The following is a 13660-nucleotide window of genomic DNA, read 5'->3' as shown; positions in this document are numbered from 1 at the left end:
CCATAATATAAAACCTAACCTACATGTCCCAGCTTAATGCAGTAAATACACTAAAATACACTCATCTACAGTGGACTATCTATAATGACTTTAAAATGTGACTTATTCAAAATATGATAGCAGCAAAGTTACTGCAAATAAGAACATAAGAAGTGGAGCAGGAGTAGGCCATCTAGCCCCTCGAGCTTGCCCCACTTCAATAAGATCATGGCTGATCTGAAGTGGATCAGTTCCACTTTCCCACTTTCTCCCCATAACCCTTAATTCCTTTGTCTAACAGAAATCTACCTACCCGTGACTTAAATATATTCAACGAGGTAGCCTCCACCACTTCAATGGGCAGAGAATTCCAGAGATTCACCACCCTTTGAGTGAAGAAGTTCGTTCTAAATTGCCCCCCCCCGCCTTATTTTGAGGCTGTGCCCTCTAGTTCTGTTTTCCTTTCTAAGCGGAAAGAATCTCTCTACCTCTACCCTATCTAGCCCCCTTCATTATCTTGTAAGTCTCTATAAGATCCCCCCCTCAGTCTTCTAAACTCTTAACGATTACAGGCCCAGTCTATTCAATCTCTCCTCATAAGCTAACCCCCTCATCTCCGGTATCAGCCTGGTGAACCTTCTCTGTACTCCCTCCAAGGCCAATATATCCTTTCGCAAATAAAGGGACCAAAATTGCACACAGTACTCCAGTTGCGGCTTCACCAGTGCCTTGTACAGTTGCAGCAAGACCTCCCTGCTTTTATATTCTATCCCCCCTCGCTATAAAGGCCAACATTCCATTCGCCTTCTTGATCACCTGCTGTACCTGCAGACTGAGTTTTTGCAATTCATGTACAAGGACCCCCAGGTCCCTCTGCACAGTAGCATGCTGCAGCTTTTCACCCTTTAAATAATAATCCCTCCGACTATTATTTCTACCAAAGTGGATAACCTCACATTTGCTAACGTTATACTCCATCTGCCAGGTCCTCGCCCACTCGCTCAGCCTATCCAAATCTCTCTGCAGATTTTCCGCACCCTCCACGCAATTCACTTTTCCACTCATCTTCGTGTCATCAGCAAATTTTGTTACCCTACACTCAGCCTCCTCCTCCAGGTCGTCTATGTAAATTGTAAACGGTTGAGGCCCCAGCACCAATCCCTGTGGCACTCCACTAGTCACCAACTGCCAACCAGAAAAGCATCCATTGATTCCAACTCTGTTTCCTGTTAGATAACCAATCCTCAATCCACGCTAACACTTTGCCCCCAACTCCATGTACCCTAACCTTTTGTGAGGCACCTTATCAAACGTATCGAATGTATGAATTATAGCTGACAGGTAAAGACCCTCTGATCCATTCAGCTTGACCCCCACAATTACCACAGCAATGAGGTTGACTCGCAACTGCCCTCTGAACAAGGACAACTAGGGATGGGTAATAAATGCTGGTCAGCCAGCTATGCCTATGACCCATGAATAAATAAATGAATAAATTAAACTAAATTAAATCACTAATAGATCTAAGGCATGACAACAACTCAAAATGATTTACATTGAAGAGCACAAAACAGTAGGTGTTAAGCAGGAAGGGAAAGTTTAAAAATAAAGTGGGAAACAAAAGACGCAACAGAAGAAAGTGCTTTAGACAGCATTTTACAGCAGAAAAGGTACCGAGATCTTTCTTTATTCACTCAGGATGTGGGCATTGCTGGTGGGCCAGTATTTATTGCCCTTCAGCTAGCCTATTTCAGAGGGCATTTAAGAGTCAACCACATTGCTGTGGATCTGGAGTCACATGTAGGCCAGACCGGGTAAGGGCGGCAGATTTCCTTCCCTAAAGGACATTAGTGAACCAGATGGGTGTTTACGGCAATCGACAATAGTTTGCATGAAATCATCTGTAGGTTCTTAATTCCAGATCACGAGCGAGGTTAGGTGTGGCTGAGAAATCACTTCTCTGACAATTCGCGGGAGTTGGCACGTGGGAGCCTGCAGAGTGCATCTGTAAATAGGCTGCAATGTGTATTAAAGAGTGCTAAGGGCACAGAGTTGCTTGTTAAAATGCCATGCACCTGGATGGTGTGGGATGTTGCCAAAACCAACATTAACCCCTGAACAGCCTGATTTAAAATTGGGACTAGTGTCTATGCTGACATGGAGAAAGATTAATTTGGAAAAGTGCAGGAAGACAGTTGCTGTTAATGGGAGAATAATAGCAAGAAAATAGAGCAACACCCACAAGCTGTGAATGAATGAAGAAAATAGCGCTTTCAGGAGAGCAATGAAATGTTGAATTGGTTTCAACTTCTAGTTGTAATCTGTGTCTATTGGAACGATAAATGAATTTCACAGTGCACTAATCTTTTAATCATTGATCTGTGGTTATTGCAGCACCAAAGATTTTCCCTGTGGCCTACAACCTCATTAAGCATTTTCTCAGTGAAGACACACGTAGGAAAATCCAAGTATTAGGAGGTAAGTTCCTTCTGAGTAGTTATTACTCGTTATGCGCCAGACCTTTCCTTTCTATTGAATAAACAAATAAACTCACAGGCTGCACAGGGTGGCACAGTCACTGCCAAACTGAGACCTGTGTTTTTGTTATGCTGCTCACAATGAGAATGACCTTGAGCGTTTGCATGCGATCGCAGTATTTTGCTCATGTGTGCGTTTAGTCTCAGAGATCTTCCTGTTATAGCTTCATAATCCCACTCTTTTCCAATTCATTCATCCATTCATGAGATATGGGCTTAGCTGGCAAAGGTTAACATTTAGGTGAGTGAATTAACCTTATAAACTAATGGTTTAAAAGTAATGTAGAGTAGGTAGAGACAGATACACTGTACATTCCCTCCTATCCTGGTTGTATCATATTGTAATCCCCAGTGAAAGATGTCTGCTAGTGAGAAAGTGCTCTAGTCCTGCAAGTAGTGAGGGTACGCCAACAGTGGGGTTAGATAGAGAGTTTCAGGATTTTGACTCAGCCATAGTGAAGGAGTGGCAGTGTATTTTCAACTGTAACTTAAACTGGAACCTGGAGTTGGTGATGTTCCCATGCATTTGCTGCCCTTGACCTTCTAGATAGGGGGGATTGTGTGTTTGGAAGGTGCTGTCAAAGGTGCCTTGACAAGTTGTTGCAATGCATCTTGTAGGTGGTACACACTGCTGCCACTGTGCACCAGTGGTGGAGAGAGGGAATGTTTAAGGTAGTGGCTGATCAAATGGGCTGTTTTGTCCCTGATGGTGCTGAGTTTCTTGAGTGTTGTTGGAACTGAATCCATCCAGGCAAGTATTCCAAAACTCTGTTAACCTCTGCCACGTACATGGTGGGCAACCTTTTGAGAATCAGTAAGCCAGCCACACACTGCAGAATTCCCAGTCTCTGACCGCTATGACTGGTCCAGTGAATCTTTGGAACTGTAAAGACTGGCTGCACCCTTCATTTTCATACGATGTCAGTGAAACGTAAAGGATTCAAGCCTAATTCTCTCTGCACAGACCTGTAACGAATGCCACTGCTTGCCTTTAGCTGACCTTGTTGATGATTTGCAGGTAATTGGAAGGAGGTGCTACTGCAGTACATTGATGCTGAACAGCTCCCTGCTTATTATGGTGGAACTCTCACAGATCCAGATGGGAACCCAAAGTGCACGAGCAAGGTAAATATCACTGTTCACGTTGGAGTTCTTTGTGGATGAAGAAAACCGAAAAATTGGGAGAGGTGTTACCAACGCCATATCCTCCTAGAACCTAACATCAAATCCTTTTTGATAAAACCCATGGCACTGTGTCACTGAGGAACCAATGGATTACTTTGCATCTTTGTTTACAACTCCAACATTCCCAAAGCGGTTGTCAAATCTGGGTCTCTCCTTGGTTAAATAGGATGTTCCCCAGACCCTGTTCCCATACCCTGAGTACAATACATTGCAGTGCCAACACCAACTTTAGTGAAGCTTTCCATTCGAAGTTTGCAATGGGGCTTCTCTGTGTATTTCACAGGGAAGTGGCCGGTGTGCTGCCCGTGTCAGAATGGGGGAGGCTTGTTGAATGAAGCTGGGAAGCAAAACACGTCAAATTGCAATCCATGGAGTTTAGTAAGGCGTTTGCCAAAATCCCACATGGCAGACTGCTCAGAAAAGTAAAAGCCCATGGGACACAGGAAAAGGGGTCCTGTGTTGGATCCAAAACTGGCTGAGTGACAGGAAACAAAGGGTAACGGCTGAGGATATTTTTGCGAATGGAAAACAGTTTCCAGCAGTGTTCCCCAGGGTTCAGTGTTGGGTCCCTTGCTGTTTGTTGTACATGTTAATGATTTGGTCTTCAGCATGGGAGGTGTGATTGGGAAATGACACAAAAATTCCCTGTGTGGTTGATGATGAAAATTCCCCGTGTGGTTGAACAGCATAACTGTCAACTCCAGAATGATGTCAATGATTTGGTTGAGTGGGTGGAAAAATGGCAAATGGAATTCAATCCGGAAAGTCTGAGGTAATGCATTTGGAAAAGCGAACAAAACAAGTAATGTTCGACAAATGGGAGGATAGTGAGAGGGTTAGAGGAAGTGGGAGACCCTGGAGTACATGTCCACAGCCCCTGAAGGACAAGTGGATAAGGTGGTAATGAAGGCATCCGGAATACATTCCTTCATTGAGCGAAGTATTGAATACAAAAGCAGGGATGTCATCTGTCGGTGGTACAGTCGTTAGCTTGCTGCCTCGCAGCGCCAAGGTCCTGGGTTCAATTTCTGGCTTGGGTCGCTATCTGTGCGGAGACTGCATGTTCTCCTCATGTCTGCGTGGGTTTTCTCTGGGTGCTCTGGTTTCCACCCACAGTCTGAAAGATGTGCTGTTTAGGTGGATTGGCTATGCTAAATCCTCCCTCAGTGTACCTGAACAAGTGCCGGAGTGTGGCGACTAGGGGATTTTCACAGTAACTTCATTGCAGTACTAATGGATGCCTACTGGTGACTAAACTAAACTAAATTGCAAATTAGGCCACACACAGCTGGAGTTTTGTGTACATTTCTGGTCACCACATTTACATAATTGCTCTGGAGAAAATACAGAAGAGATTTACAAGAATGTTGCCAGGACTTGAAATGTGAAGCTGTGAGAAAAGATTGGATAGTCTGGGGTTGTTTTACTTGGAACTGAGGGGGCTGTGGGGTGAGCTGATTGATCTGTACACAATAATGAGGAGCCCGTATAGAGTATACAAGGATGCCCTGTTTCCCCTAGAGGAGAGAAGAGTTACCAGTGGGATACAAGTTTAAAGTGATTGGCAGAAGGATTAAAGAGGACATGAGGAAAAGTCTTTTCACTCAGAGTGTGGTGTGTATTTGGAAATCGCTGCCTGGGTTGATGGTGGACTCAGAAACCCCCCACTCATTTTAAAAGGTACCTGGGTCTACACCTGAAGTGCTGTAACCTGCTGTGGACTGAGTGCTGGAAAATGGGAGCATATGTTTTTAATTTTTCTGGCCAGGTCGATGAGCTGGTACTGTAACTTTTCAAGATTCTATAGTTCTAAGATCTTGGTCGTCAAAGCATCCCTGATGACTCTTTTGTGACAGTTCAATATGCTGTCCATTCCACTAAACACTATCAGATATCATTAGCCGTTTAACAAAGAACAACACAGCACGGGAAACAGGCCCTTTGGCCCAACGAGCCCGCGCTGCCGTCCCACTGTCTCAGTGACCTATTCATGATTTTAGTCTACGCCTAATGTGCGAGGATCAGGGAGGTCCAATATAGGGACAATTTGTTACCCAATCAATCAGTTTAGTGCCATCATGTTGCTTGAGTCTGTAAAGACACAAAATCACATCGTTGTACAACATAGAACATGAAACATAGGAAGAGGCCATTCAGCCCAACTGAATGTTACATGTTATATACCACAAGTGTCTCTTCCCATTTCATCTCAGCTTTTCAGCAGGCCTTTCTATCCCTTTTTCTCTCATGTACTCATCTAGTTTTGTACTAAAAGTGTATTCAGTATAAACAGACTATTTACCAGATTGTGAAAACTTGGAGTAAATGTTTAGTGCTGCTTCTAACATCAGGAATTGCTTTGTTTTGCTGTTGGTTTGACCCCTGTTTGAAATCAGCGGCAATGATTAATTTTCACGAAGTTTAGTTGCGATAAGGTAAATAATGACAATAACGATAGTGTAAATAAATTGTGAGTGTGCTGGTCACGGGCTCCGACACACTGAACTATGGCCTGCATTCAGACCTGTGATCACCCAGTTGGAAAATTCCTGTACTCACCATGAGTGGCTCGGTGGCACAGTGGTTAGCACTGCTGCCTCATGACGCTAGGGACCCGGGTTCAATTCCGTCCTTGGGTCACTGTCTGTGTGGAGTTTGAACATTCTCTCTGTGCCTGCGTGGGTTTCCTTCGGGTGCTCTGATTGCCTCTCACAGTCCAAAGATCTGCAGGTTAGATGGATTGGCCACACTAAATTGCCCCGTGGTGTTCCAGGATGTATTGGTTAGGGAAATTAGCAGGATAAATATGTGGGGCCACGGTATAGGGCCTGGATAAGAGTGCTGTGTTGGGGAGTTGAGGCAGATTTGAAGGGTCGAATGACTCCCTTCTGCACAGTAGGGATACTACAGTATGTGAGCAGAAATCTGATGCTTCTCCACATAAGGCCAGGGTTTCCCAACTCTGCCACAGCAGGACCTCTGCAGGGGATGTGGCCGCCAAGCTGACAATCCATTGACTGACCAGAGAATCCCAATAGCAGGCAGGACTGGAAAATCCCACCCAAAGTTCAGGAAAGATAAAAAGCCTTGTCAGTTCCACCTCACTACTTTCACTGCTGGGAGGACACACCTGTCAATGTCAGGAAACTTGTAGGCATGAGATTTATGATGGAAAAGAGTAGGGTTGGCCACAAACCCAAGAAACACACCAGCAGAAGCTGCATCCTGTAGGGTTAGGTTCGTTTGTTAAAGCAACATCAAAGCAAGTTTCATTTTCAAAGCAAAACGTTTGAAACTTTTTCCAGTATGGGTGTGGTATTTATTGAGACTTCAGGATAAACACAATTAGGGGACTGCAGCCTAACCTCTAAACCAGGAAACTGCTGAATCGGGACGTCTAGAAGCAGAAGACAAGAACTTATAAAATAAACTGCAAAGAAACAAAAGCCTTTTATAAATGACTGACTTCTCTGCCAGAGCTCATGCCTTTGAAAGGAATGGCTCAGAACCACATTAAAATCGAATCCAGCCTTTGATACTGTAATAAGATCGATTCAATATAGAGGCAATTTATTCTCTGTAATTTGAGGGTGGATCTTTTCGAAACATATAAAATTATGAAAGGAATAGGTAAGATGGAAGCTTAGAGGTTGTTTCCACTGACGGGTGAAACTAGAATTAGAGGCCATAGCCTCAAAATAAAGGGGAGCAGATTTAGGAGTGAGTTGAGCAGGAACTTCTTCACACAAAGGGTTATGAATCTGTGGAATTGGCTGCCCAGTGAAGCTGTTGAGGCTACCTCACTAAATGTTTTTAAGACAAAGATAATTTTTTGAACAGTAAAAGAATTAAGGATTATGGTGAGTGGGCAGGTAAGTGGAGCTGAGTCCATGAAAAGATCAGTCATGATCTTATTGAATGATGGAGCAGTCTCGAGGGGCCAAATGGCCTACTCCTGCTCCTAATTCTTATGTTCTTATTATCACTAACTAAAATGTTGGCTATAAGCCCAGGGTGGGGGTTGTGGGGGGGGTCATGGAACATGCAGCATGGAAGGAGGCCATTTGGCCCATCATGCCTGTGGCAGCTACCCTTGTCCCTCCCCCCCACACAATTTTAAACAAATCTTTCAAACATCCATATATTTCCCTGTTAAAATCTGTTGAGGATTCTGCTGCCACCATTCCTTCTGGAAGGACATTCTGCATCCTAACAACCTCTCCCCAGGAAAATTTATCCCAACGACTCTCTTCATTCTTTAAGTGATGATCTTAATTTATACTTTCCAATTTCCAACAAATGAAAATATAATTTTCCTGATACTGTTCCAAAATGTTTATTTATCTTAGAAAATAAAGGTGTGGGAAGAATAGCTGAAAATATGGGAATGAGAAAATACACTGGGGAAGATTTCATTTCTTTGCTAATTATAATGAAAAAGCAGACATGAATAAACACTTATGTTTAATGTTGGGAATTAAAACTAATTAATCCTTAATTCCTTTTAAGTATTATTGGTAAGTTTGATCTTACTGTTTTGCTAGAATGAGTAAAGGCACTAATTTTATTCCAAGCAGTAGCAAAGTTCACTTTTGGAACCAGATGTTCTGATATTTGCATGTTGGGGGTGGGGTGGGGAGAGGAGGCAGAGGGGTTGGGGGAGGGGGAAAGGGGGGGAGAGGAGGCAGAGGGTTTGGGGGAGCAGAGGGGTGGGGGGGGAGAGGAAGCAGAGGGGTTGGGGGAGTGGGAGGCAGAGGGGTTGAGGGGTGTTTCTCAAAGATTCTGAGTTCGGTGGGGGGGGGTTCCACTGATTGCGTGTTGGGAGAGGAGGGTTCCTGATTGCGTGTTGGGAGAGGAGGGTTCCTGATGTTTGCGTGTTGGGAGAGGAGGGGCCCTGATGTTTGCGTGTTGGGAGAGGAGGGGCCCTGATGTTTGCGTGTTGGGAGAGGAGGGGCCCTGATGTTTGCGTGTTGGGAGAGGAGGGGCCCTGATGTTTGCGTGTTGGGAGAGGAGGGGCCCTGATGTTTGCGTGTTGGGAGAGGAGGGGCCCTGATGTTTGCGTGTTGGGAGAGGAGGGGCCCTGATGTTTGCGTGTTGGGAGAGGAGGGGCCCTGATGTTTGCATGTGGAGGTTATCCCAGTGCTTGGTGGGGTAGTCCCGATACCTATGATGTGGGTGATTTGCGGGGAGGAGGGAGCGGAGGTGGGGGTGTGTGTGTGTGTGTGTGTGTGGTGAGGGATACTTTTATTTAAAGCAGAGACTCCCTTTTTAAAATATGCCTCGATCTCAGGATTCCTGGCGTCACCGACGTCTTTAGGCTTCACCCTTCCAGCTGACTTTCTGATTCCTGTTAATGAAATATTACTTGGATTTGAACAGGGTACTTGGTTATAACCACTGCTGCTGAGTACCTTTGGGGATAAAATAGAAAACCAATTTTATATTTATGGAATTTCAACTTTTTCCATTGTGATAAAATCCAGTCTCTTTAATATAATAGAAATTATATTAATAGTTTGGTTGTATAGAACTTGAATACTGGTGACAAAAGAGACTCAACCCTAACCCTTTTTGTTTCAGATTCCAGCATCCGTGGTATTTTGCTTTAATATTTTTGTTGAAGCTTTTCATCTTGCACTCATGAGGAAGGAATAGAAATGGTACAAATTTGTTGATTTCCCTTGCTCTGTATTCTTGTAAATGTGCTGATGAATGCAAGATGAAAAGGTTCAACAAAAAAATCTTTTTTTCAGCAATTCAGTTTTTTAAAGTTTAAAGTTTTATTTATTAGTGTCACAAGTAGGCTTACATTAACACTGCAATGAAGTTACTGTGAAAATCCACCAGTCACCACGTTCTGGTGCTTGTTTGGGTACACTGAGGGAGAATTTAGCACGGCCAAAGCACCTACCCAGCACGTCTTTCAGACTGTGGGAGGAAACCGGAGCACTGAAGGAAACCCACGCAGACACGGAGAGAATGTGCAGTCACCACACAGATAATGACGCAAGCCGGGAATCAAACCCTGGTCCCTGGTGCTGTGAGGCAGTAGTGCTAACCAATGTGCCACCATGCCACCCTAACAGGAAATGTAACAGAAATTATATTCTATGAATATTTATGATAGTCCTGCTTCTAAAGTATATGTCTAACCTTTCTTTTGTACTCTGTAACATTTGCAAAATAGAAGGGTAATCGGTGTATTTTACCCCTGGTTTGCTCCCTGTGAGAATTCTTCAATGTGATTGGCTGTGTACCATGTTCCACAAGTTCTCTGATGCCAGATACCTAGAGATCTCCTTTTCTTGGTGGCATATTCCAATTAACATTGGGGAAGAGGAAATCCATGCCGCAGAGATTGCTCAATCTTTGTGGGCAGCGTTCTTCAGGCAGGGGGTGGGGGGATGATCAGACATTATTTCATCCTTTCACTACAGACTGTAAAATCCAGGCCATTGCTTTGGTGTTGCTTCCCCATGCTTGCTGCCAGATATAGATAGTTATTCAACAATAAAATAGTGTCTGGACAGAACTCGACCTAGCGACAATACCTGTTCTAAGCCTCTTGTGAAATTGCAAAATGTATTCCAGATCGTAGTCATACCTCCCTGGTAAAAACTCTCATTGTCTGTTTTATTAGATAAACTTTGGTGGTGATGTACCAAAGTCATATTACGTCCTCGAGTCCATTAAGCAACAATATGAAAACACGGTCACTGTCAGCAGGAGTTCCTCTTTTCAGTCTGAATATGAGATGCTCTTCCCTGGCTGTGTTTTGAGGTGAGGCAGAGTTTAAAACAACATCTTATGCTGTGACCTTGGGGTAAGAAACTTTATCTACAGTTTTCAAAACTCTGTGCATTCTGCATTATCTACAAAATGCTTGCTGAATATCTTACAATCAGGAATAAACTCCAAACTGGCTTGGAATTGTCAGATTGTTTTCCCCAAAAAATTGTTCAGCTGAAAGAGCATCTCAATCACAAGGGTTGAGGCTGTTGGATCTTACTGCCTCTACTTGTTAAGTTTTCATCAGGATATGAAGTGTGATAGAATATTTCCTACTTGCCTGGGTGAGTGCACCTCCAACAACACTCAAGAATCATAGAATCAAATAATCCCTACAGTGCAGAAGAAGGCCATTTGGCCCATCAAGTCTATATGGACCACAATCTCACCCAGGCCCTATTCCTGTAACCTCTCATATTTACCCTGCTAATTCCCAGACACTAGGTCAAGTTAGCATGGCCAATCAATCAAACTCACGCATCTTTGGACTTTGAGAGGAAACCGGAGCATCTGGAGGAATCCCACACCGACCCCAGGGAGAACATGCAAACTCCACACAGTCACCTGTGGCCGGAATTGAACCTGGGTACCTGACGCTGTGAGGTAGCTGTGCTAACCACTGTGCCACCCAAAAGCCCCCAAGAGGCTCAACAGTATCCAGGACAAAGCAGCCCACTTGATTGGCAGCCCATCCACTTCCTTAAACACTCCCTCCCTCCCTCCCTCCTGCACAAAGACAGTAGAGTGTACCATTTACAAGGGCTCTGCAGCAAGTCATTAAAGCTCCTTTGAAAGCATCTTACAAACCTTGTTTGAAGGACAAGGGCACCAGATGCATGGGGACACCACCACCTGCAAATTTCCTTCCAAGCCACTCACCATCCTGACTGGGAACTGTATCATTATTCCTTCACTGTCACTGGATCAAAACCTGGATCGCCCTCTGTAAAAGCCTTGTTGGTGTATCTGACCCAGGCATAACACATTGGACTGCTGCAGTTCAAGAAGGCAGCTCCCCACCACCTTCTCAATGGGAATGGTATTGCTGGCCTTGCCAGCGATGCTCAGAGCCCCGGAACAAAATTTTAAAACTATTAGGGTCGAATAGAAATTAAGGAATATAAACTGGAACTCTCACAGATGGAGTCACTGTCAGTTGGTAGTACCTGTGGTTAAGACTTTTAACCTCTAAGTTAATGGGGAAGGCTAATGGTGGCTGGAATTTTACGGTCTTGCCTGCCCCAATTCTGGGGCATGTGAGGCTTGCAGAATGGCATTGTCCATTGGCCTCGGGCAGGATCTTATGAGCCTCGGCTGGGCGAGACGGTAAATCCCAGCAAGTGGGTGGAGTGAAAATTAAAATAGGTAATTTCTTATTTACTAAATTTAGATCTGATTCGTATCCAAATATATATTTTAGAAACTATTTATTTTATACAGTTTAAAACAAGTCTTATTCCTTGCAAGAATGTCATGTAAGGAAGGAGTTATACTTTTTGCAGATTTCCATTATTTAGACAATGTAAAAATGATTAATGGTGGAGAATTTGATCTTTGGAAGATCAGGCCTGTGTTTAAGTTGAATCAAGGGAGACATTGGACATTTTAAATGGCCTTGGATGCAGGAACAGGGGTGGAATAGCTCATAGTTCCCCACCACGAGCTGGTATGTTAGTTTGATGGCACTTTCTTGCCTCAGGCCACTGGTACACACTGATCAGAGAGGGAAAGAACTGTGGACCTGCAAATGGCTAGTAGTCAAGTAGCTACCGTTCAGGGCCAAGCAAAGTCGCTCTGCCAATGCCAATTGGAATTGTCCAATCCCCATGCCAAGGTTGAAACGTGGTCCAGGGATGAGGCAGCTCCCCGATGCCAGCCAGCACTCCTTCTACATTGGGTCAGGTGTCAGGCTGGACATGATGCAAGGTTGGGACCCAGAAATTGACCTGAGCCCAGAATTAAAATCCAGTCCATTATAATGGTTTACTGATCTGATCTCTCATGAGAGAAAATGTGTTAGCTCCGATATGCAAATATAGTTGAAGTATTTGAACAACAATAAGGCAAGTCTCCCTCTCCTACCAGCCTTGTGCTCAAAGATCTACATTGGCTGCAGCTCAAGCAACATCTTGATTTTAAGATTCTCAATCTTGTTTTCAAATCTCTCCATGGTTTTACCCCTCCCTATCTCTGTAACCTCCTCCACTCCATAATGGACAGCAAGATGGCAAAATGGTTAACACTGCTGCCTCACAGCGCCAGGGACCTAGGTTTGATTCGCGGCTTGGGTCACTGTCTGTGTGGAGTTTGCACATTCTCCCCGTTTCTGCGTGGGTTTCCTCCGGGTGCTCTGGTTTCCTCCCACAGTTTGAAGGATGTGCTGGTTAGGTGCATTGACCCACGCAGGTGCCGGAGTGCGGCGACTAGGGGAATTTCACAATAACTTCATTGCAGTGTTAATGTAAGGCCTTACTTGTGACTAATAAATAAACTTAAAAAAAAAAACCTTTTGCCATATCTCCACTGGTCTAAGTCTGGTCTGTTGTATATTCACTGTTAAAAGTACTCCACTGTTAGTAGGCATGTCTTCAGCTGACAAGGCCCAAAGCTCTGGAATTCCCTCCCTACAATTCTGTGACTTGCTTCATTATTTATTTATTAGTCACAGTTAGGCTTACATTAACGCTGCAATGAAGATACTGTGAAAACCCCCTAGTTGCCACACTCTGGTGCATGTTTGGGTATAGTGGGGCAGAATTTAGCATGGCCAATGCACCTAATCCGCACGTCTTTCAGGCTGTGGGAGGAAACCCACATAGACATGGGGAGAATGTGCAGACTCTGCACAGACAGTGACCCAGGCCAGGAATCGAACCTGACGCTGAGAGGCAAAAGTGCTAGCCACTGTGCTACTGTACCGTCCTTTACTTTCTTAATTTCCTCTTTCAAGACGTTCCTTAAAAGCTACCTCTCTGACCAAGCTTGGTTTACTTATGTGGGTCAATATCGCAATTTGTTTTATACTGCCCCTGTGAAGCATCTTAGGGCGTTTCACTGTGTTAACGTACAAAAGTAGACACTCAGCCAAAGGAGAATCTTAAAGGAGGGGAGGGAGCTAAAAGAATAAAGAACAGCACAGGAACAGGCCCTTTGGCCCTCCCAGCCTCACC

At 44.3% G+C, this 13660-nt stretch overlaps 1 protein-coding gene across 1 annotated transcript in view; it reads left to right on the top strand.

The window, feature by feature from the left end:
- LOC145355833 (SEC14-like protein 2) overlaps positions 1 to 13660 on the top strand; it is a 67170-nt gene that overhangs the window by 39567 nt on the left and 13943 nt on the right. Inside the window, exons 8-10 of the mRNA XM_080208245.1 lie at positions 2374 to 2457; positions 3535 to 3641; positions 10342 to 10481. Coding sequence (XP_080064371.1) covers positions 2374 to 2457; positions 3535 to 3641; positions 10342 to 10481 — 331 coding nt within the window. The remainder of the gene's footprint in view (positions 1 to 2373; positions 2458 to 3534; positions 3642 to 10341; positions 10482 to 13660) is intronic.

The sequence above is a fragment of the Carcharhinus amblyrhynchos genome, chromosome 20 (assembly GCF_965287045.1).
Source record: "Carcharhinus amblyrhynchos chromosome 20, sCarAmb.v2.hapA, whole genome shotgun sequence".
Lineage (NCBI taxonomy): Eukaryota > Metazoa > Chordata > Chondrichthyes > Carcharhiniformes > Carcharhinidae > Carcharhinus > Carcharhinus amblyrhynchos.
Note: the sequence above shows the minus strand (reverse complement) of the source record. Positions and strands in the feature narration are given on the sequence as shown.